We start from the raw sequence: 26,165 nt of genomic DNA, 5'->3' as shown, positions 1-26,165 counted from the left end.
TTCTGTTCCTCGCCACTGTTATGATTTGTATGTCCCTCTTCATTTATGGCACCTAGAAATTTCCCAGTATCTTCTCTCCTTGTTTTAAATATCTCTTAGCAAAAGAAAGTTTCAAATATTTTAACTGATAGTTCTATGCATTTGGAGTGGGGCAGGAATGTGAGAAAGTCATGAAAGAAGAGTCCCTCTTCATCAATTCAGTTCAACATACTGAAAGGAAATCCAATTATTCCCCTATTTATATTTTAAGCTCAAACATCACCTGTCAGTAAGTGTCCCCTATGCTCCTGGATCCTCTCTTCTTTGATCCTCTACTTAACTGAAGTAATTTTAAAGTAAGACAATTTTAGACAGAACATTTTAAACAAAATTCACACAAAAACCAATATAAAATATATCCTTCTGTTGTCTAAAATTTATACTCACCATTTCATTGGGATGTACCAAAAACAAATAGATCCCAGGATGTTTGTCAAAAACCTGAAAGGAGCAATTGGCTTGTTCCATCCGACAAAGTGCTTCAACACATAATTCATCTAAACAGAAAAAATATGGCAGTAAATAAAAGATGTAAATCTTATCATCCTATCAAGATTCCCTAAATGTAGCTCTTTCAAATTGCCCTGTAAAGAAATGAAAATTTGCTCTTTCTTCCGTACTGAGGCATAAAAATGCTCATAATGTAAATGTAGGAACAATACTTACCTATCTGATAGACTAATAAGTATATCATACGATAGTCTTAGGAATTGCTCTCTTTTTTTACACTTGACAATTATCTTCATAGGGTATCTTTTTAGAAATATGATTATAGTTCCAATTCCATTTGGCTTTTACATTTTGATCCATCTGGACTTTATTTGGTATAGGAATGAAGAATGAATTCAGGGCTTTCCCCCAACTGTCCCAACTCCTATTTAGTGAAAAATCCTTTTACCCTAAGAGATCAACTTTAGTGTGTCAAACTTCAAAAAATATTATGCTAGTAATAGTGGCTGGGTCTGAGACTGAGAAAAATAATAACATGGAAAACATGAGGTGAATTGCCGGAATGCTGATTTTTTTTTTTTTTTGTAGAGACAGAGTCTCACTTTACCGCCCTCGGTAGAGTGCCATGACGTCACAGGACTCACAGCAACCTCCAGCTCTTGGGCTTACACGATTCTTCAGCTTCAGCCTCCTGAGTAGCTGGGACTACAGGCGCCTGCTGCAACGCCTGGCTATTTTTTTGTTGCAATTTGGCTGGGGCTGGGTTTGAACCCACGGTATATGGGGCCGGCGCCCTACTCACTGAGCCACAGGCGCCACCCAGAATGCTGATGTTTTTGTTTCTTCATCTTGTGTTTAACTTGTAAAAACTCATCAACTTTATATATTTTTCTGAATATTTTATTTATTTATTTATTTATTTTTTGAGACAGAGTCTCACTTTGTCACCCTTGGGTAGAGTGCCGTAGCATCATAGCTCACAGCAACCTCCAACTCCTGGGCTGAGGTGATTCTCTTGCCTCAGACTCCTGAGTAGCTGGGATTATAGGCACCTGCCACAACGCCCAGCTATTTTTTTTTTTGTTGCAGTTTGGCTGGGGCCAGGTTTGAACCTGCCACCCTCGGTATATGGGGCTGGCGCCCTACCCACTAAGCCATAGGCGCTGCCCCCGACTTTTTTTTTTTTTTTGGCAGTTTTTGGCCAGGGGTGGGTTTGAATCTGCCACTTCTGGCATATGGGGCCAGCACCCTACTCCTTTGAGCCACAGGCGCCGCCCGAAAAGGGAATACTTTTACACAGTAGGCAAGACTGCAAACTAATACAACCTTTTTGGAAGAAGTATGGAGAATCCTCAAAGAGCTGAAGAAATTAGACCTCCCATTTGATCCTGTAATCCCATTACTAGGCATCTACCCAGAATAAAAAATAGCATTTTATCATAAGAACATTTGCACTAGACTGTTTATCACAGCTTAGTTTCCCACGATTGCCAAAATGTGGGAACAACCTAAATGCCCATTAACCCAGGAATGGACTGACAAGCTGTGGTATATGTAAACCATGGAATACTATTCAGACATTAAAAAATTCGGAGACTTGACATCTTTTATATTAACCTTGGTGGAGGTAGAACACATTCTTCTTAGTAAAGTATCACAAGAATGGAGAAGCAAGAATCCAATGTACTCAATTCTAATATGAAGCCAGTAAATAATCTATTATACATCCATATAAGAGAAAAACTCAAATCAATTCAAGGTGGGGGGCAAGGGAACAAAGAAGTGCGGAGAGGGAGGAGGGAGGAGATGGGGTGTTCCCACTTAATGGGCACAACGTTAGGGTGGATGGCACACCTCTTTGGGGTGGGACACAATTATAAGATGGACTTTACCTAACAAATACAAACACTGTAACCTAATTCTTTGTACCCTCAATTGAAAAAAAAAAAAATGAAGCACAGTAAGAGTAAAATTGGAACCAAAACATCTCATGAGCACCTTAAAAATTCAGAGAATTTCAATTATTTCCATCTAACCAGATATTGATGTATTACTTTCTCAAGTACAATGTCAAACATCCCACTACTTTAATGTTGTCCACTTTTATAATAAAAAATATTTTTTAAAGAGACATTTTTCATCACTTATATTTGTTAATTTTTTTATATTAATGATCTCAAACTTGGGACCTGCTTGACGATTTTAAAAAACTCTCTGAACAGGCCACTACATAATTAGATTATGTGAGGAGTTTTTGCTTATCTGGCAAAAAAGTGGCAGACATCAGAAAAATTATATATGGATCTTTTTTTTTTGTTAATCAGCTTTCATTAGTGTCTGTGTATCTAATGGGTGGCCCAAGATAACAATTCTTCTTTTAATATGGCCCAGAAAAGCCAAAAGGTCTAAATCACTTCTGATTTAGAAAGAATTATTATTATTATTTTTTTTTTTTGTAGAGACAGAGTCTCACTTTATGGACCTCCGTAGAGTGCCGTGGCCTCACACAGCTCACAGCAACCTCCAACTCCTGGGCTTAAGCGATTCTCTTGCCTCAGCCTCCCGAGTAGCTGGGACTACAGGCGCCCACCACAACGCCCGGCTAGAAAGAATTATTTTATCTAATCATATCTTTAGATCTACTTTATCTAATTCTCAATTTACTAAAAATACGGATAGAGAAGTTAAATAACATAAGAAGGAAATAAAAAAAAATCCATGAAGTGCGTTATTCTATAGGGCAACTATACAGAGGTCTCCTCAGCAAGTCGAATTCATGACAAGAAAAAAAATCATGTATTTTTATGTGTAAGAATACAGCTGTACCTTCGAATACATGGGGGATTGATTCCAGGACAACCCCTATATACCAAAATCCACACATATTCAAGTCCTGCAGTCACCTTGCATATACAAAAAGTTGGCTTTCCATATTTGCAGGTTTTATGTCCCACAATCCTGTAGTTTTTTTTTTTTTTTTTGAGACAGAGCCTCAAGCTGTCGCCCTGGGTAGAGTGTTGTAGCATCACAGCTCACAGCAACCTCCAACTCCTGGGCTCAAGTGAGTCTCCTGTCTCTGCCTCCCAAGTAGCTGGGACTACAGGCGCCTGCCACAACGCCCGGCTTTTTTTTTTTTTTGGTTGCAGCTGTCATTGTTCTTTGGTGGGCCTGGGCTGGATTCGAACCCACCAGCTCAGATGTATGTGGCTGGCGCCTTAGCCGCTTGAGCCATAGGCGCCGAGCTACAATCCTGTATTTTTGATCCAAATTTGGTTGAAAAAAGACTCCAGTATAATTGGACTTGAATGGTTTAAATCTGTATTGTTCAAGGATCAACTAGATAGTTTTGAATTAAAAGAGATGAAAGAACTATGAACCAAACGCAATATGTGGCCCCCAACTGGACTCCAAACAAATCAGCCAAAAATACATTTGGCAACCACAAGGAAAATCTGAGTATGGACTGAAGTTTAGATACCTTACAGGTATTATTTTATAAGATTTGGTAAGACTAAGAAAATACTTTTAAGAGAACCATATTAAAAAAAAAAAAAAAAAAAAAAAACAGGGGGCGCCTGTGGCTCAGTGAGCAGGGCGCCGGCCCCATATGCCGAGGGTGGCGGGTTCAAACCCGGCCCCTGCCAACCTGCAACAAAAAAATAGCCGGGCGTTGTGGCAGGCGCCTGTAGTCCCAGCTACTCGGGAGGCTGAGGCAGGAGAATCGCCTAAGCCCAGGAGTTGGAGTTTGCTGTGAGCTGTGTGAGGCCACGGCACTCTACAGAGGGCAATAAAGTGAAACTCTGTCTCTACAAAAAAAAAAAAAAAAAAAAAAAAACAGCACTGGCAATTGCAACAAAAAAATAGCTGAGTGTTGTGGCTGGTGCCTGTAGTCCCAGCTACTTGGGAAGCTGAGGCAAGAGAATCGCTTAAGACCACGAGTTGGAGGTTGCTGTGAGGTGTGATGCCACGGCACTCTACTGGAGACAACAGAGTGAGACTCTGTCTCCAAAAAAAAAAAAGCAAATATAAACAACCAAAAATCTGCCACGCTGTGGTGAAAATTACTGTAGACAGGGGTTCTTAACTAGGCAATTTTATACACCCTCCTCCCTCAAGAGACATTCGGCAATGTCTGGAAACATTTTTGGCTGTCACAAAGGAGGTGGGGGGAACTTGGCAGAGTGGCGCTACTGGCATCTAGTGATAGAGGCCAGAGATACTGCTAAACACCCTACAATGGACAGCACAGGCCCCCACAACAATCATCAACCCAAAAAGTCAACAGTAGAAAGGCTAAGAATCCTGCCATAAGTGTATTACAAGAATGAAACTTAACTGAATAAATATGTGATGAAGCAAATATAGCACAATGTTAACAACTACAGAATCTATATGGTTGTATATATGGTTTTCACTCTATAATCTGCTATTCTTTGCTTAAAAACTTCTGTAGAATCTTTAATTCTAATTATTTTGAATTTATTGGTTTAGAAAGAATTGATTTATCTAATTAAATCTTTAGATCTGCTTTTCTGTTTAATGAAGCAGAGGAGAACAAGTTAAATAACATCACAAGAAAGACCTACAGAAAATATTATCTTTCTTTTTTTTTTTTTCTTTTTGAGAGACAGTCTCACTTTGTCGCCCTGGGTAGAGTGATGTGGCGTCATAGCTGACAGAAACCTCAAACTCTTGGGCTCAAGCGATTCTCTTGCCTCAGCCTCCCAAATAGCTAGAACTACAGGCGCCTGCCACAATTCCCAGCTATTTTTAGATACAAGGTCTTGCTCTTAGTCAGGCTGGTCTCAAACCCAAGAGCTCAGGCAATTCACCCATCTTGGCCTCCCAGAATGCTAGGATTATAGGATTACAGGCATGAGCCACCGCACCTGGCCCAAGTATCTTCATAATATGTTTAGCACTCAAATTTTCAATATAAACCTAAATTCTTACTATCTTAAAATAATAAAATTGATATAACTTGAGGAATACCCCAGATACTCACTAACACGTTCATGTAGAAGCAGGTATGGATATTTGAGTATTTCAAGAAGAGGAACTCGAAGCTTATTTTCAAAGTCTTGGCCAGTAAAGTCAAACAACTGTGCCTCTCCATTATTGTCTACTATATATAATTCATCATCATCGCCAATTTCTGCTTTCATGGATTTTTCAAAGTGATTTACCAGACGTGAGGTTTCCAATTCCCATAAAACCTAAAGGAAAAGAAAAATGGGCAGTGTGCTTTGTATCTTATCAACATAATATTCTGGATGAAATAATTATTCTAGAAAGCCTTTTTTTTTGAGACAGAGTCTCACTTTGTTGCCCTCGGTAGAGTGCTGTGACGTCACAGCTCATAGCAATCTCTAACTCTTGGGCTTAAGCGATTCTCTTACGTCAGCCTCCCAAGTAGCTGGGACGACAGCTGTTTTTTTGTTGTAGTTGTCATTGTCGTTTGGCAGGCCCAGGCTGGGTTCAAACCTGCTAGCCCTAGTGTGGCTGGCACCCTAGCCACTGAGCTACAGGCGCTGAGCCTAGAAAGCCTCTTTCTAAGTATAAAAATTCAGAAATTCAAAGTAGTATATCTTGCCATGTATAATGCATACTTTCTGCCCAAATTTTTTTGGAGAAAAATAAGAATGTGCATTATACATAGATACTATAGCATAGGAGCAGGGAATGCTGGTGGGCCTTTTGGAGCCACAGTGTCCTCCCACCTGAGTCTGCTGGGCACAATGGATTCCAGTCCAGGAGGATACAAGATCCAGTGGGAGCAGCCTCTGCTACAATCAGAGGAGGGAGAAGTACCTGGGCTGGCAAAATGGGCCACAGCTGTGCAGGGAGAGGGGAGAGGGCAGAGGGCTGAGGGCTGAGGGCTGAGGGCTGAGGCCTGAGGCCCAAGGCCCAAGGCCCAAGGCCCAGCCATGTGAAGGGGACCGGGAACCCTGCACAGGCCCTAGGGACCCACTTGGGTATCTGTGGGTCAAAGGAGCCTCAGAAGCTCCTGCCCTGCTAGCCATGTGTGGCCATACTGGCCAGGGCCCCCAATACGGCAGGCAGGGAAGGGTTCCCAGAAGAGAGGAAAGTGTCAGCCTACACAGAGTAGGAGGCTGCTGGAGGGCAGTGTGATCTACATAATTACCAGGGGAGCCCTCTCCAGATATTCAGCCTACACAGAGTAGGAGGCTGCTGGAGAGCAGTGTGATCTACATAATTACCAGGGGAGCCCTCTCCAGATATGTCTCTCCTGGCAAGAGAGACACTTTCTTGAGGGGTGTCATCCTGAAAGTTTAGGCCAAAAATGTAGGTGCTCACTACACACTGGAACACATTTTCCATGGCAAAATATGGTACTATACACCATATATTAGATCTATTTAAAGAGAAAGTATCTAACCATGGCTACTTCTACGAGATATGAGTTTGAGTATATAGAACTATGAGATGTTGAAACTCTTCTATTGCAGAAGAGTTTATCAGTAAATATCAGTATTTAAAAGGAAATGAGAAGCTAGACCTTTTTATCAAAGGCATGAGCTAGGCTTTCTAGGACTTTTCTATGTTCTAGCCATAGGTCTTACTTTAGGAAAAGCAGCTTCAGCATAAAGCCACTAGATAGCTTCCTAATTAGAAAACTTTGGGTGGCACCCATAGCTCAGCTGGCAAGGTGCCAGCACATACATCAAGGCTGGCAGGTTCAAACCCAGCCTGGGCCAGCTAAACAACAATGACAACTGCAGCAACAACAACAAAATGGATGGACATTGTGGTGGGCGCCTGTAGTCCCAGCTACTTGGGAGGCTGAGGCAAGAGAATTGCTTAAGCCCAAGAGTTTGAGGTTGCTGTCAGCTGTGATGCTACAGCACTCTACCCAGGGTGACAACCTGAGACTGTCTCAAAAAAAAAAGAAAAAAAAAAAAGAAGAAAACTTCATAAAATGCAGTTTCTTAACACAAATTCATAATTTCCTCTACCTCTACATACAGTATGCTTCTCTATGGTCTGTGTTGTTGTTCATCAGATAAATAAGCCAAATATTCAAAGCCCCATTATTTAGAATTGTATTTTTCACTTTCATTTCTATTAGAAAATATGCTTGCCCTTCAGTTTATATCATTTACCCATTTAAAAAAAAAGTTTATTAGCCAATTTGAAAAATTCATGTCATTCAAAGACATAGCACTAACAAAATACATTAATATAAAAAAAATGCCCTCCACAACTCCACTTGATAAAATTATTTTATACCGAAATGAATAAATGTTGATACATCATAAAATTGTGTGTTAGATTTAATTCAATTCCATCAATGGTAAGCATTTTCTCAGCAACTGCTATGTATGAGGCAATCGGTTAGGTAATTGAGGTATATCAGCCTTCAAAGTTTAAATCATATCATCATTTCTGTGAACCTTCCAGAGTTCATACTGACTCTCTTCCTAGTATCAGGCTTTGAAAAATACTGCCCATCTAGTATAAATTACCTCATGCAAGTATGGTAATTCATCTCTTGCTTTGTGGTATTCAGCCACACACTCTAAGCAGTAGCAGAGGTCTTCATCAGCTGTCTGAAATTCACTGGGTTGGACCTTAGATGCATAGCACTTCAGGAAGTCAACGGTGGAAAGGCCGCCTGGTGTGCACCAGCAACACGTGCTCATTCTGCACCTGCAGCCAGAAAACATGACACCTGAAGACTCAAGAAAAAAATTAATACTTCAGGCTTATTCTGTGTGAACAGGTACACTTCCTATATGTGATCCTTGTCTTCTGCTGGCTAGCTTATCACTGACCAAACTCTCATCTGTGCCCACTCTTAAAAGTCTTGTATTTGACACATGAGAAATGGAGCACTGTGTTTGTAATAAAGATCATAAGGCAAGATAGAGTTATGCTACAAAGAAGGGTCAAACTATATAGTACTTATGAAAAATACACAGAGATACAGACTTAATGTTTTCAAAGTAAAGATTTTGAAGCATTGTAATAATGTACTAGAGTCAAAGTGAAAACCTCAGGAATTCTTTCATATTTTTAGAAGTTGTAGTTACAGAAATCTCAGCAAACATAAAAATTCATAAATACTGACCCGTGCCAATTAACAAAAACCCATAGATATGTGAAATGAATAGTATATTTGGGAGTTCTCGAAGTTGTTAGTGTCTAAGCATGGTAACTCACAACTAAGCTCAGCAGTTTAAGAACAGTCTGGGCATGGGCGGTGCCTATGACTCATTGGGTAGGTTGCCGGCCCCATATACCAGAGGTGGCGGGTTTGAACCCGGCCCCAGCCAAACTGCAATAAAAAAATAACCAGGCGTTGTGCTGGGCGCCTCTAGTCCCAAGCTACTTGGGAGGCTAAGGCAAGAGAATTGCCTAAGCCAAGAGCTGGAGGTTGCTGTGAGCTGTGATGCTACAGCACTCTACTGAAGGCGACAAAGTAAGACTCTGTCTCTGAATAAAAAAAAAAAAAAAAAACAACAGTCTGGGCAACATGATGAGATACTGTCCCTATAAAAAATAAATTGCTGGGCACCATGGCACATACCTGTAGTCCTAGCTTAAGAGGCTGAAGCAGGAAAATTGCTTGAACCCAGGCAAGGTTTACAGTAAGTTATGATCAAGCCATTGTACATAGCCTGGACAATACAGCAAGACCTTGTCTCAAGTAATAAAAGTTGTTAGGTCCTAAGGAAGACTGACTTTCGAAAACAGTCATGGAATGTGACTTCTATTGCTATAGATTAACTTCCCAATTTTCTTGTTCCTGGCTCAGACCAGATGGCACCTGAGATAAAAGACCCAGAACTATTACATACTTAATGTGGAATGTTTAAATACATGCTTCTCAAAAGGACCACTGGATTTAACCAAACTCACTAACCAGTGTAGAAAATGCTGAAATTTTGTTAAACTTCCAGACTTTGCCTATATAAATGACCCTCAAACCTCTCTCCACTTTGGAGCACTGACTTCATCTTTTGGCGTCTATGTTCTTACCCAAGTGACCAGCCTCAAATTTTATACTCAAAAAACTCAGCATTTAATCACGTTGCCTGAATCTCGTTCTTAAGGTTGACAAAGAGAATTTTCTCTTGTTTAGAAAGCACTTACATGAGGCAGCGCCTGTGGCTCAGTGAGTAGGGCGCCGGCCCCATATACCGAGGGTAGCGGGTTCAAACCCAGCCCCGGCCAAACTGCAAACAAAAAATAGCCGGGCGCTGTGGCGGGCACCTGTGGTTCCAGCTACTCAGGAGGCTGAGGCAAGAGAATCGCCTAAGCCCAAGAGCTGGAGGTTGCTGTGTGCTGTGAGCTGTGATGCCACAGCACTCTACCAAGGGTGATAAAATGAGACTGTCTCAAAAAAAAAAAAAAAAAAAAAAAAAGCTTCAGAGCAAGATGGTGGCCAAATAACAGCTTCTGTACAACCGGGCACAGTGAGATTGGGTACAGAAGACTCCAGGCATCTCTGACTGGTGGGATGGGCCCAGAAACTCCCCTTTGGTGACACAGGGAGTCCGCGAGAGACTTCAGGACCCCGCGAGGAGGACAAAAGCAGTGGAGAACTGGCAAGTGGTAGGTGTGTTAGGTTGGAGGCTGCCCGCAGCTGTAACCATACCAACAGGGAGACCGCAAGCAGGAAAAGCCTTAACTGTGGGCTATTTTGGTTTTTTTTTGGACTTGGGCACTTGATTCAACTGCCTTGGAAGATCTTAGGTGGGTGTGCGGATGACTTTGGGTGTTGTCTGGGGCCCCAGACTGAGCTGCTGAGCCAGAAAGGAGCTAATATCGTTCAGCTGTGGGCTGCCCGCACAGCCACTGTGGGGCAGCTGCCCTTGCAGGTCACAGCACAGGGATCAGCCAGGAGATCTTAGGCGAGTAATCAAGTGACTGAGCTGCTCAAAGGCAGGGACTGAGACCCTGAGGAAGAGTGGAGATCTAAGTGTTTGGCAGATTACAGTCTTGGCCTGCAGGGGCATAGAGTGAGACCAGTTTGGGCGCACTGGAAAAGAGGGCAGCCATACCTGGAGAGATCCCAGCTATAGGTGCTTTCCTTGGAAAGCTTCTGCTTAGCCAAAATTCACAGTTTGGAGTGTCTTTTAAGCGGGCTGAGGGGACATTTGGGCTCCTGAGCCTGCGGAGTCTGAGAAATCAGTAGAGGTCTCCAGTCTCCATCTCATACAGCTGTATCAACATTGTGATTAACATCTCATACCTCAGAAGATGACCAGTTCCCCGGATAATATTCAGCAAGATATACATATTGTTTTAATTTTTTGGTTTTGGGTTTTTTTTTTAAATTTCAACATTTTCCTCTACATTTTCCCACTATTCTAGTTTAAATACAATCTTCCTTTTTTGCCTTAACAATGAGAACTACCATTTTTGCTAGTGTTTCTGCCCCTATTATTTGTTGTTTTCCCCCCAATTTTATCCCGTAAGGGTTTTTGTTTGTTTGCTTTGGTTTGATTTATAGTATTTTTGTCTTTCCTCTCTACCCGGTAGAGGTGGGGCACTGTGTCTGATCAGCTGGCAAAGAGCTACTGACCTCAAGGGTACCACTCAACCCAGCACTCCCAGAGGTTGGGAGTTTTTAGGTTGGGTCAAAGTACCCTACTATACACCTATATTACTCCTGTCTCCTTTTTTTGGTGCCTCTCTTCTTTTTGTCAATATTTCCTTTTACTCAGCCCCTCTTCCTTCTTTTTAAAATTTTTTTTCCCTTCTTGCTCTTCAATCTTCTCATCCTTCTGCTCCCATACAAAAAGGACTCATTAAAACTTTAGGCCAGGGCGGCGCCTGTGGCTCAGTGAGTAGGGCGCCAGCCCCATATGCCCAGGGTGGCGGGTTCAAACCCGGCCCCGGCCAAACTGCAACAACAACAACAAAAAAAATAGCCGGGTGTTGTGGTGGGCGCCTGTAGTCTTAGCTGCTCGGGAGGCTGAGGCAAGAGAATCACATAAGCCCAAGAGCTGGAGGTTGCTGTGAGCTGTGTGATGCCACGGCACTCTACCGAGGGCAGTAAAGTGAGACTCTGTCTCTACAAAAAAAAAAAAAAAACAACAACTTTAGGCCAAAAGCACAGTAAAAAGAGCAAGAGGAAGTGAAAAGAAAATTAGGCCAAGGAAACAAATACAAGAAAACACTCATGAAGAAGAATCAGCAGAAAAATCCTGGCAATATGAAATACCAGTCCAGGGCAACCCTTTCAAGGGACCATGAGGTAGCTACTGCAGAGGATTCCACCTATGAAGAAATGTTAGAAATGACAGAAGGGGAATTTAAAATACAGATGATGAAAATAATGAAGGAAATTGCTGAGAAAGTGGAAAACAACCAAAAAACAATTAAGGAAATTGCTGAGAAAGTGGAAAATAACAAAAAGGAAATCCAAAAACAGAATCAAATAAGAGATGAACAATATGAAGAATATAGAAAGGATATAGCAGAGCTGAAGGAACTGAAGCAGTCAATTAGGGAACTTAAAGATGCAATAGAAAAGTATCAACAACAGATTAGACCATGCAGAAGAAAGAATCTCAGAGGTAGAGAATAAAGCTCTTGAGATAACTCAGATAGTTAAAAAGGCAGAAAAGAAGGGAGAGAAATCAGAACGTTCACTGACAGAATTATGAGACTTTATAAAGCGTTCAAACATACGAGTTACAGGTATCCCAGAAGGGGAAGAAGAATGCTCCAGAGGAATGGAAGCCATTCTAGAGAATACTATAAATGAAAATTTCCCAAATATCACCAAAGATTCTGATATACTCCTTTCAGAGGGATATTGGTCCCCTGGTCACCTCAACTCAAATAGAGCTTCTCCAAGACACACTGTGATGAACCTTTTTAAGTCAAGACAAGAGAAAAGATTTTGCAGGCTGCCAGGAGTAAGGACCAACTGACCTACAGGGGCATATCCATCAGGGTGACCACAGACTTCTCAAATGAAACTTTTCAAGCCAAAAGACAATGGTCATCTACCTTTAATCTACTTAAACAGAACAATATCCAGCCCAGAATTCTATATCCCGCTGACCTAACTTTAAAATTGACGGAGAATCAAATATCTTACTGACATTCAAACATTGAGGAAATTTACCACAAGACCAGCTTTACAGGAAATACTTCAACCTATTCTACACACTATCACAATGGGCCTTCGGCAAGGTAAATACCCTTTTTGCAAAGACAAAACTAAGCAACGGACTTTCACAAAATAAGATGAATAGAACACTACCACACTTATCAATTATCTCAATAAATGTCAATGGCTTGAATTCCCCACTGAAGACGCATAGACTGGCTGATTGGATTAAAAAACACAAGACGTCTATTTGCTGTTTGCAGGAAACACACCTCATGTCAAAAGACAAATTAAAACTCAAGAGTTAAGGGTTAGAAGACAATTTTTCAGGCAAACAGAATTTAGAAGAAAAGAAGAGTTGCAATCTTTTTTCAGATACATGTGGGTTTAAAGCAACTAAAGTCAAAATGACAATGATGGTCACTTCATATTGGTCAAGGGAAAAAACACAACAAGACAGCTCAATTCTAAACATTTATGCACCCAATTTAAATGCTCCCAGATTCTTGAAACAGACCTTAAATAGTCTGAACAATATGATATCCTGTAACACCAGGATAACAGGGGACTTTAACACCCCTCTCTCAGAGCTGTACAGATCCTCTAAACAAATTAAACAAAGATTTAAGAGATTTAAATGAGACCCTAGAACAAGTGTCCTTGATAGATGTATATAGAACACTCCATCCCAAAGATAAAGAATATACATTCTTCTGGGCAGTGCCTGTGGCTCAAAGAAGTAGGGCACTGGCCCCATATACCAGAGGTTGCGGGTTCAAACCTGGCCCTGGCCAAAAACTGCATTAAAAAAAAAAAAAGAATATACATTCTTCTCACCGTCCCATGGAACATTCTCCAAAATGGATCATATCCTAGGACACAAAACAAACCTCAACGGAATCAAAATAATTGAAATTTTACCTTGTATCTTCTCAGACAAGGCACTAAAGGTGGAACTCAACTCCAACAAAAACATTCAACCCCACAGAAAGGCATGGAAATTAAACAACCTTCTGTTGAATGATAGTTGAGTGCAGAAAGAAATAAAAGAGGAAATCATTAACTTCCTTGAACATAGTAACAATGAAGACAAAAACTGCCAAAACCTGTGGGATACTGCAAAAGTAGTCCAGAGAGGAAAATTTATCGCTTTAGAAGCCTACATTCGAAAAACAGAGCACATCGACAAACTCACAAGCCATCTTATGGAATTGGAAAAAGAAGAACAATCTAACCCTAAATCCAGTAGAAGAAAAGAAATATCCAAAATTAAATCAGAGATTAATGAAATTGAAACAAAAGAATCATTCAAAAAATTAATGAAAACAAGGAGTTGGTTTTTTAAAAAAAAAATAAATAAAATAAACCTTTGGCCAGACTAACTAGAAATAAAGAACGTAAAACCTCTAGTAACCTCAATCAGAAATAATAAAGGGGAAATAACAACTGATGCCACAGAGATATGAGATTATCTCTGAATACTACCAGAAACACTATGCCCAGAAATTTGACAATGTGAAGGAAATGGATCAATATTTGGAATCACACTCTCTCCCTAGACTTAGCCCAGATGAAATAGATCTTCTGAACAGACCAATTTCACTGACATCAAAGAAACAATAAAAAATCTCCCAACAAAAAATGCCCTGGTCTGGATGGTTTCACACCAGAATTCTTCTATCAAACCTTCAAAGAAGAGCTTATTCCTATATTGCAGAAATTATTCCAAAAAATTGAGGAGGAAAGAATCTTCCCCAACATGTTCTATGAAGCCAAACATCATCCTGATACCAAAACCAGGAAAAGACACAACTAAAAAGAGGAACTTCAAACTAAAAAGGGGAACTTCAGAGCAATTTCACTAATGAATATAGATGCAAAAATTCTCAACAAAATACTAGCCAACAGATTACAGCTTATCATCAAAACAGTCATATATAATGATCAAGTAGGTTTCATCCCAGGGATGCAAGGCTGGTTTAATATATGTAAATCCATAAACATTATCCACCATATCCACAGAAGTAAAAACAAAGCCCATATGATCCTCTCAATGGATGCAGAAAAAGCATTCAATAGAATACAGCATCCTTTTCTAATTAGAACGCTGCAGAGTATAGGCACAGGTAGCACATTTCTTAAACTGACTGAGCAATCTATGACAAACCCACAGCTAATATTTACTGAATGGAGTTAAACTGAAAGCTTTTCCTCTTAGAACTGGAACCAGACAAGGTTGTCCTCTGTTGCCATTACTTATTCAACATAGTGCTGGAAGTTCTAGCCAATACAACTGGCAAGACAAGAAAATAAAGGGCATCCAAATGGGAGCAGAGGAGGTCAAACTCTCCCTCTTTGCTGACAGTATGATCTTATACTGATAACTAGGATCTATAGAGAACTCAAATTAATCATGAAAAAAGCCAACAATCCCTTATATCAATGGGCAAGAGACATGAATAGAACTTTCTCTAAAGACGACAGACGAATGGCTAACAAACACATGAAAAAATGTTCATCATCTCTATATATTAGAGAAATGCAAATCAAAACAACCCTGAGATATCATCTAACCCCAGTGAGAATGGCCCATATCACAAAATCTCAAAACTGCAGATGCTGGCGTGGATGTGGAGAGAAGGGAACACTTTTACACTGCTGGTGGGACTGCAAACTAGTACAACCTTTCTGGAAGGAAGTATGGAGAAACCTCAAAGCACTCAAGCTAGACCTCCCATTTGATCCTGCAATCCCATTACTGGGCATCTACCCAGAAGGAAAGAAATCCTTCTATCATAAGGACACTTGTACTAGACTGTTTATTGCAGCTCAATTTACAATCGCCAAAATGTGGAAACAGCCTAAATGCCCACCAACCCAGGAATGGATTAACAAGCTGTGGTATATGTATACCATGGAATACTATTCAGCCATTAAAAAAAATGGAGACTTACATCCTTTGTATTAACCTGGATGGACGTGGAAGACATTATTCTTAGTAAAGCTTCACAAGAATGGAGAAGCATGAATCCTATGTACTCAATTTTGATATGAGGACAATTAATGACAATTATGGTTATGGGGGGGGAAACAGAAAGAACCCCAAAGACTCAACCATAAGACTGCTGGAAGTCATCAAAAAATACAGTAATGTCTCCGGATATAAAATCAATGTTCACAAGTCAGTAGCCTTTGAATACGGCAATAACAGTCAAGATGAGAGGCTAATTAAGGACACAACTCCCTTCACCATAGCCCCAAAGAAAATGAAATACCTAGGAATATACCTAACAAAAGAGGTGAAGGACTTCTATAAAGAAAATTATGAAACCCTAAGAAAGGAAATAGCAGAGGACTTTAACAAAAGGAAGAACATACCAGGCTCACAGCTGGGAAGAATCAACACTGTTAAAATGTCTATACTTCCTGGGCGGCGCCTGTGGCTCAGTCGGTAGGGCGCCGGCCCCATATACCAAGGGTGGCAGGTTCAAACCCAGCCCCGGCCGAACTGCAACAAAAAAATAGCTGGGCGTTGTGGCGGGCGCCTGTAGTCCCAGCTGCTCGGGAGGCTGAGGCAAGAGAATCGCTTAAGCCCAGGAGTTGGAGGTTGCTGTGAGCTGTGTGAGGCCACGGCACTCTACCGAGGGCCATAAAGTGAGACTCTGTCTCTACAAAAAAAAAAAAATGTCTATACTTCCCAGAGCAATCTATTGATTCAATGCCATCCCTATTAAAATACCAACATTCTGTTTTCAAGACTTGGAAAAAATGATTCTGCATTTTGTACGGAACCAGAAAAAAACCCGTATAGCTAAGGCAGTTCTTAGTAATAAAAACAAAGCCGAGGGCATCACCATACCAGATTTTAGGCTGTACTACAAGGCCATGGTGGTCAATACAGCATGGTACTGGCACAAAAATAGAGACATAGACATTTGGAATTGAATAGAAAACCAGGAGATGAAACCAACAACTTACAACCACCTAATCTTCGATAAACCAAACAAGAACGTACACTGGGGGAAAGACTCCCTATTCAATAAATGGTGCTGGGAGAACTGGATATTCACATGTAAAATACTGAAACTGGACCCACACCTTTCTCCACTCACAAAAATTGATTCAAGATGGATAAAGGACTTAAATTTAAGGCATGAAACAATAAAAATCCTCAAAGAAAGCATAGGAAAAACACTAGAAGATATAGGCCCAGGGAAAGACTTTATGAAGAAGACTGCCATGGCAATTGCAACAACAAAAATAAACAAATTGGGATTTAGTTAAACTGAAAAGCTTCTGTACAGCTAAGTGCCGCGGACCACCCAGTCGGTGGGCTTCAGTCCGAGGGAGAGCAGGGAGAAGGAACGAGGAAGGTTGAGAGGTCGGCGCAGGAATGACAGTCTGACACACCACGGGTTGGAGTATGCAGCTGTAACTTTACTGTGCAGGCATGCAAGTACTCATACACTTTTTCTTACAGGCAGGGGGCGTCATAGGTTACACAAGAGTTATTTTGAGTTAGTGGGAAAGTTACAGATTTTTCCTTTACGGTTGCAGTTTTCGTGCTTAGGTAAGCTCTGATTGTTCTGGATATTTTTAACAACAATTCAATTGCTCTGTCTCTGTTTCTAGTTGATAACAGTCAAAAGCATACCTAAAATAAACAGTACAAAGTTTAACTCACTACAAAAGAGCTGGTCTCAGCATGGTTGTGAAATTGTCTACTCCTTCCTCTTTCTAGAGATAACAAGGTTTGCGTTCTCTAGCTAATCGCTCAAAAAAGAAAAAAGAAGACGACTGGTATAATTTCTCACTTCCCCTTCATACACAACCCAGCGTGTTCCAATTTCATCATATATTCCTTCATAAGGATTTTTAGGTAATTGTGGCGATTTAGATATTTTCTTGATTTGAGAGGGGAAAGTGTGTCTAATAAGGTATTGTGTGTGGTTACCAGGAAAGGCGTGTCATAGGCATTCCTACGTGCTTAGAAATGTCTTTGTCTGTCCTGTTTTCCCTGCCTGTGCGTTATTGTTTTATTATAAGTTGTATAGGATCATTGTCCATTCTAGTTATAAATGATTCTTCTTGTAACAAATCATCTATACATTGTCTAAAATCATTGGTATTTACTGTGAAGGTATTTATTACTTAAATGTCTTGGTGCCTGACTTATAGGCAGCACTGAGTCTAGCAAACTCGTGCCTTATCTCATCCTGCAGTGCAATGGGTCCAGCCCTGAGAAAGCACATTGTGATTAGTATCAGAACACACAGACCTATCCTAAAGAAAAACAAAGTAATAAATTTTAAAGGCTGCCACGGTCGTTCAAGCTCCTGCGGGTGACTTGGCACGTAGAGCACCGTTTCTGATGCTGTTTGTGCAGGGGTCGCTGGGGGCGAAGCTCCGTGGAGCACAAGCCTCCTTACCGACGCTCTAAAACGCGGTCAGCACCGCCTCGCTTCGGCGGCAATGCCGTGGGCGTGGCAGCTAAGGAGACAACAACCAAAGCAAATAGATAACCTACACAATGGGAAAGGATATTTGCATATTTTGAGTCAGACAAAAGCTTAATAACTAGGATCCATAGAGAACTTAAATTAATCCACATGAAAAAAAACCAACAATCCCACACATCAATGGGGAAGAGAGATGAACAGAACCTTCTCTAAAGATAGACGAATGGCTAGCAAACATGAAAAAATGCTCATCATCCCTAATTATTAGAGAAATGAAAATTAAAACCACCCCGAGATATCATTTAACCCCAGTGAGAATAGCCCACATCACAAAATCTCAAAACTGCTGATGCAGACGCGGATGTGGAGAGACAGGAACACTTTTATACTGATGGTGCGACTGCAAATTAATACAACCTTTTTGGAAGGAAGTCTGGAGAAACCTCAAAGAACTCGACCTAGACCTCCTGTTGGATCCTGCAATCCCATCACAGGGCATCTACCCAGAAGGAAAAAAACACTTTTATTATAAAGACACTTGTACTAGACTGTTTATCGCAGCTCAATTTACAATCGCCAAAATGTGGAAACAGCCTAAACGCCCCTCAACCCAGGAATGGATTGGCAAGCTGCGGTATATGTATACTATGGAATACTATTCAGCCATTAAAAAAAATGGAGATTTTGCAGCATTTGTATTAATCTGGGTGGAGGTGGAACACATTATTCTTAGTGAAGCATCATAGGAATGGAGAAGCATGAATCCTATGTATTCAACTTTGATATGAGAACAATTAATGACAATTAGTGACACGGTGGTGGGTGGGTGGAGGGGGAAGGGGGAGGAGGAAAAGAAAAAAAATAATGACTAATTCTCACATAAATTGGATTTACTTTTGACCAAAGTACATTATTTGAACAATAATTTTTAATTCAACTTGTTAATATGTTGTTTAAGATATCACATCCTCACTTGTAAGTGAAATATGTTTGTAATTTCCCTTTATAATAATATATTTTTTCCAATTTTAATATCAGGTATATCTAGATGAAATAGAATTTGAAATATTTCTTCTTTTTCTATAGTCTATAAGATTTGGCATGATCTATTTTTTGAAATTATCTTCTATTTTTATTTATAAATATTAGTTGTCTATTTTTTGAGACTTTGGAAAAAAACAAAAAATAAAAAATAGATGAAGAAGCTGACAAAAACGGTTATATGCACATTAAAGCATCACCAGTACCACAAAATTGTCTCCCCCAAGTAAAATGACATTAATAGCATTAATGACATTAATAAATGACTCCTGTCTCTCAGAAGGAGTCTGCTACTTTTTAAAATAGAACCTGTGATATGCTTCCAACTTATTTTCTTGGGTATGTTGGAAATATCCTGAGAAAATCTAGATTTTACTTTCATGCACATTTTTATTCACTTGGAAACATAATAGCTCATAAGAACCATTTTAAGTCATAGTTAATTCAGACTGCCTGGAATAATTCTATGCCTCAAATAAATCAGCTTTTACTATATGTGTATTAAAAAATTGACCCAAAAAAAAGAAAAAAGAAAAAGAAAGCACTTACATGAACTTATATATATACATATGTATGAAATGCTGCCCATAACTCACTGCCCTTCAAAGCACTGTTAACTCTAAGAGCTACAAATGTTAACTTACTGCTACAAAGTTTAATACTTATTGCTTTGCTCTTCTTCAACTTTCCTTTTTGTAACACCACCAGATTTTCTACAGTGTAAACTCAGAAGTCAAAAGGTTAAAATAAAATCATCTTCCAAATCCTAGGAATCTCAAGGACAGCAAGGTAGGAATATAGTACCAAGAAGAAAAAGAAAAACCTAAGAACCAAATTTGCCAAATGTTTGAATGAAGACATGTAAGTTTAGTAAGTAAGTAAGCAGATGGCATGAAATTGAGAGTACAAGCAAACAGGATGGAAGTAATCCAAAGAGGTCTCCAACTTTAATGAGGTACAATAAAAACAAGCAAAAATCCTGCATTTTTTTTATCTCTATAACTAAATATATCCAAATAACAGACCCCATCACCTCAAAAATTTAAAATCAGCTGGGCATGGTAATAGTGTGTACCTGTAGTCCTAGATACATTGGAAGCTGAGGCAAGAGGATACTGAGAGTAGGAGTCAGAGGTTCCAGTGAGCTGTGATGATGCCCCTGCACTCTAGCCTGAGCAACCAGAGCAACAATCTCCCTCAAAAAAACAAAACAAGGCTCAGCACCTGTAGCACAGTGGTTATGTCGCCAGCCACATACACCAAGGCTGGCAGGTTTGAACCCAGCCTGGGCCAGCTAAACAACAATGACAATTGCAATAAAAAAAAAAAACAGCCGGGCATTGTGGCAGGCACCTGTAATCCCAGCTACTTGGGAGGCTGAGGCAAGAGAATCGCTTAAGCCCAAAAGTTTGAGGTTGCTGTGAGCTGTGATGCCATAGCACTCTACCAAGGGCAACATGGTAAAACTGTAAAACTGTCTCAAAAACAAAACAAAACAAACAAAAAACCAACAAACAAGAAAGCAGTGAGTTAGTAAACAGTATATCAGGGCTCTTTAAGTAAACAGTGTATCAGGGCTCAACAAAGCAAATGTCTTCAGTGATGATGCATTAAGCAAACAATGCCGGGGCAGGGAAAACATAGGTAGGTCTGGAGGATCTTATAGTTCCAGAGTCAACCTGCAATAGCACCCTGTGGCTAAAGTTGAAACAATCTGAACAAATAACGTAATACTGGATTATAACCCAAAGTATAAAATATATCTGAATCCATATTGATATAAACCCATACTGACATCAACAACTGACCAAATAAATGGGAGAGAAGGAACAAATCTTCCTTTAAAGTACACTGCATTTTATTTGCACTTTGGTCTCTTACAGTTTTTAAAGTTTAAATTGGCAATCTGTTACTCGCCAAAATCATGCTTAAAACAACTGATGTTTAAGAAATCTCGAAGTACTTTCACTTTCTATTCTTAAACCTTGAGTTCACTTTCCACATTCAACTACATCACCAGGAAAAAAACAGCTTCTCCAAATTGTTAACTTCCTGGTATTGGCCACCTATGTAGTTCCAAATTAGCACTGGTGTATACAGATACTCCCTGCTCCAGGAGGTGAAGCTTACCCCCAATCCCAGTTTGGGCTGAACTTAGTGAATCACCTCCAAAGAAGTGTTTGGAAAAGGAAAAAGAATGGAGACACTGGCAAACACAACCTTACCAGGGATAAGTCATGATGACACCTCAGACATAATGTGACAAAGAGGTAATCTGAAAACTGTGTTTGAAAAAAAAACCTTCCTAAAAACCCATGACCCCAGACCACTCATGAAAAAAAAAAAAAAAAGACACACTCAAATTGTATGTTATCTACATAATTATCCGCCGGTCTGCAATAACAAGAAAATCACACCCAAGGAGAATCTACAGTTATTTCACATAGAAATATAATAATGGTTTACTGGGAATTGGACCAGGAAATTATCCAACGGACCTATCTAAAAAAACTTGAATTTTAACTATCCAAGGGAAATAAAATATCAACTGAATAGGGGCAGGGATGTGTTACAAAACCACCTATAAACTTAAGTCCATTTTATAAACTGAATGGACCTAACCCATGCATTCTCATCAGGGTGCTATCATCCTCAAGGGGATGAAAACTGGTTAGCAGGACATGAAAAATTATTACTTTTAATGTCTAAAGTCCAGATACACATACATGTACAGTACATAGATACACATGGAAGGGGCAATAAGAAAAGATGTCAATAAAGTCTCCTTTCAAGGGCTGGGCGCGGTGGCTCACGCCTATAATCCTTAGCACTCTGGGAGGCCAAGTCAGGTGGATTGCCTGAGCTAGAGTGAGACCCCATCTCTAAAAATAGCCAGGCATTGTGGCAGTCCCTGCTACTCAGGAGGCAGAGACAAGAGAATCACTTAAGCCCAGGAATCTGAGACTGCTGTGAGATATGGCGTCATGGCACTCTCTAAAGTGAGACTCTTGTCTCAGAGAAAAAAAATAAAGTCTCCTTTTAGGGAGAGAATCAGAACAAGAAAAGGTTAAGAAATCTAAGCAAAGTTATTGGGTATGGATACTTAACAGTGTTAGATTGCTCAAAATGAGTTATCACCCTAAGTTCACAGCACTTAATCTTCGCTAATGGGAAATCAATAACATCTTGACAAAATTACGCTTTACTGCCAAGGCTTCCGTGGCATAATGTCAATTTCTAAAAATACACTGATTTTTTTTAATTCTCTAATTCCTTCTTACACCCATAATTAATTGTATATAAATGCCTAAGTACAATCAAATATATGTATTTGTCCCATGAATTAATTTTTTACATTTAGTATTTTCACTTATGCTTTGAAGAATACTTTCTTCATGTTTCTACGAATTAGGGTAGATTTCAACATTAAAATACAGAAAAGGACATTTAAAAATGAGATTTCAAAAGTTTTTAAGGCCAGGTACAGTGGCTCACACCTGTAATCCTCGCACTCTGAGAGGCCAAGTCAGGAAGACTGCTTGAGTTCAGGAGTTCAATACCAGCCTGAGCAAGAGCAAGACCCTGTCTCTTCAAAAATAGAAAAATTAGCCAGGCCCAGTGGTAGGCACCTGTAGTCTCAGCTACTCAAGAGGCTGAGGCAGGATGATGGCTAGAGCTCAGGATTTAAGGTTACAGAGCTATTATGATACCATTGTACTCTGGCCTGGGCAACAGAGCAAGACTCTGCCCTCCTCAAAAAAAATTTTGTTTTAAATATACATATATATGATCTCAAAACTTATGGTTATGGTGCCAGCCACATACACCAAGGCTGGCAGGTTCAAACCCAACTAAACAGCAATGACAACTGCAACAAAAAATAGCCAGGCATTGTGGCGGGCACCTTGTAGTCCAGCTACTTGGGAGGCTGAGGCAAGAGCCAAGAGTTTTAGGTTGCTGTGAGCTGTGATGCCACGACACTCTACTGAAGGTGACACAGTGAGACTCTATCTCAAAACAAACAAACCAAAAAACTCATTTAAAGGGAGTTTAATTTCACTAAGCTCTACCTTAGAAACTTCCTGAAAAGGAGTGTAAAAGGATAGCATTGTAAGTTACATCTGGGGGGGGGGGGGGAAGAACTGTCCAAAGTTTAGTTGCAAAGCCCTGCCTTTCCCTGACTTCCTGACACTAACTCTAATTTTGAATTTAACTACATTTCGTTAATGCCTGCCTTGTACAAGGGCACCGAAGATGAAGAAATATCAAGTAACATAACAGATACGGTCTATTTTTTGCAGAATATAAAAATTATTTTAGTCACAGAAGTAATTATACCTAAAAGAACAATACCATGATACTAGGAAGTACACACTTAGAGGAAACTAATTTTTTCCAGCCATCTAATTCAAAGTAGAAAGTGAACTTCAGAAAACTTAAGAATGGAAAGTGAAACTCGTGGCAATTTCTTGAATGTCAATTGTTTTAAGCATGATTTTGGCAGGTAACTAATTGCCAATTTAAAAAACTTAAGAGAATAAAGTGCAAACAAAGTGTTATGTACTTCAAAATATAGAACCTCCATTGTTGACCGCCTCAAATTGACCTAATTTTCACAGACAGATATGCACCACATTTAGCATGTCAGTACAGTAGGTCTAGTTTATTATATTGAGCAATTCCACAGATTAACAAGTTAATGTTGGGTGGTCAACTTACAGAGGTTCTCCTATGATTAATAAAACAGCAAAAGAAATCTCTATTAAAAAAACTATATAGAGTTTGTTTTTTATTTTACTCAGAGAGCTGGCCTACACCCCAAAAAACAAGAGTCATTTTCTCAAAGTAGATGAGACTTTTTGGCATGGAATATAAAGTACACATCAACAGAAACACAGACTTCCATCATTTTTTTCCAAAAAGCCATAAAGTGTATGGTTATGTCCTCAAATCTAAAAACATCATTGGTGGCTGAGCAAAGCAAGACCACATCTCTACTAAAAATAGAAAAATTTACTAGGTGTGGTGGCAGGCCTCTGTAATCCCAGCTACTCAGGAAGCTGAGGCAGGAGCCTAGGAATTTGAGGATGCTGTAAGCTGGGCTGAGACCTGGGCAAGAGACGTAGACAAAGAAATAAAAGAAAAGAAAGAAGAGAAAAGAAAGGAAAAAATAAAAAATAAAAAAATAAATCATTGACCTGATGATGGCCAAGTCTAGGAAATCTCAATAAGGTGTATTTTATTTTTCTTTTTTCATTTCCTCTGAAATGACTGTGAATCTTAAGTTCTTCTACAACTTGTGTATTTTTTGGTATAACTTGGTTCTTCTTTAAGTGTATTTTATAAACTCCATCTGACTACACTGAATCACAAATGGGCGTGTCCAGACAATACCCAAGCTGCAGTACAGAAGTAAGTGCAACTCTGAGCATCAACCAAAAAGAGAGCTGATACATAAAAATATAGGATGCTTTCTTTCACAGACTTATCCTTTGTTATCACTTCTCAACATCAGCTAGCCAGAAACTTCAAATACCAATCCCTCTCCTCTACACTTCCCAGCTAAACATTTTGAAAATTTTATTATTATTATTTTTTTCTGAGGACAGAATCTCACTCTGTTGCCCTGGATAGAACACTCACAGCAACCTCAAATTCTTGGGCTCAAGTGATCCTCTTGCCTCAGCCACCCAAGTAGCTGGGACTATAGGCACCTGCCACAGGCCCAACCCTATTTTTAGAAATGGGTCTTGCTCTTGCTCAGGCTAGTCTCAAACTCCTGAGCTCAAGCCATTTACTTACCTTGGCCTCCCAGATGAAAAAGTAATTTAGATTTACAATTCCCACTTCTTCAGCAACTTTGCACTTTTGGCTTCTACCCATGCAGGAATGATTTCATGGGAGTCCCTAATGATCTCTGTATTACTAAATCCAATAGGCTCTTCATTTGACTCTTCGAAAGCATGCGAAAACAGTGACCATGCATTCTACAGCTATGACAAACCATTCGCCTGACACTTCCTCTACCCAATCTTCAATCACCTCTTCCTTTGTTCTCCATCTAAGTATCAAAGTTTCCAAAGGTATGTCCTGAGATTTCTAACCTCTTCATTCCATACCCTCTTTCTGGGTGACCTGTTTACAAACCACTGCTCCAACTACCACCTATATTGAAGCTTCCCAAAGACTAAGAATATACTATAAAACACTTAATGCAAAGCACTATTTTCCAACCACTCAGTAAGTGGCAGCCTAGCCTAGAACTCCAGATATATTCAACGTCCAACTACACAGCGTATCTCTGTTCAACGTCTGACAGGAACGTCAAGGTAAACAACCAAAAGAGAACAAAGTCCTCCCCTTAAATCTGTTATCTGTCCTTCATTCTCCACACTGATAGCATTGCTATCCGCTCAATTTTTTAATCAGTAACATAAGAATGATCCCATCTACTCCTCCTTCCGCCTCCATCTGAGTTAAAGAGACTACCTCCTTCATTACACCTGTACTTTCTTCTCACTGAAACTTCCACTTACCTTAGTTTAATACATTTTCATTATTTGTCTGGATTACTGAAGAAGGTAAATGATCTCTCTGCTACCAATTTTTCCTCCAAAATGTTGCCAGAAGCTAAAGCACAAACTGGATTTCAAAAGCACAAATGACAATCCCTACAGAGTTTTGGGAAAAAATTCAAACTGTTGAGCTCAATACATAAGGCCCCTCCATGATTTATCTTCAGCCTCATTTCTTTTTTTTGTAGAGACAGAGTCTCACTTTATTAGAGTGCCGTGGCCTCACACAGCTCACAGCAACCTCCAACTCCAGGGCTTAAGCGATTCTCTTGCCTCAGCCTCCCGAGTAGCTGGGACTACAGGCGCCCGCCACAACGCCTGGCTATTTTTTGGTTGCAGTTTGGCTGGGGCTGGGTTTGAACCCGTCACCCTCGGCATATGGGGCCGCCCCCCCCCCCCCCCCCCCCCCCGCACTGAGCCACAGGCACCGCCTCTTCAGCCTCATTTCTTGCTACCCTCTGCACTTACCTCCTTTCACCTGGTCTTCCTGAAATGACTTGATATCTGGTG

At 40.0% G+C, this 26,165-nt stretch overlaps 1 protein-coding gene across 2 annotated transcripts in view; it reads right to left on the bottom strand.

Annotated features, from left to right (window-relative positions):
• SETX (senataxin) overlaps positions 1 to 26,165 on the bottom strand; it is a 180,262-nt gene that overhangs the window by 75,021 nt on the left and 79,076 nt on the right. For both annotated transcript variants that reach the window (XM_053559070.1, XM_053559075.1), the window contains exons 10-12: positions 7,977 to 8,160; positions 5,495 to 5,705; positions 427 to 536 (exon numbers count right to left, since the gene is read on the bottom strand). In XM_053559070.1, coding sequence (XP_053415045.1) covers positions 427 to 536; positions 5,495 to 5,705; positions 7,977 to 8,160 — 505 coding nt within the window. The remainder of the gene's footprint in view (positions 1 to 426; positions 537 to 5,494; positions 5,706 to 7,976; positions 8,161 to 26,165) is intronic.

The sequence above is a fragment of the Nycticebus coucang genome, chromosome 2, assembly GCF_027406575.1.
Source record: "Nycticebus coucang isolate mNycCou1 chromosome 2, mNycCou1.pri, whole genome shotgun sequence".
In the NCBI taxonomy this organism is placed as follows: Eukaryota; Metazoa; Chordata; class Mammalia; order Primates; family Lorisidae; genus Nycticebus; species Nycticebus coucang.
This window is presented reverse-complemented; position numbering and strand designations above follow the sequence as displayed.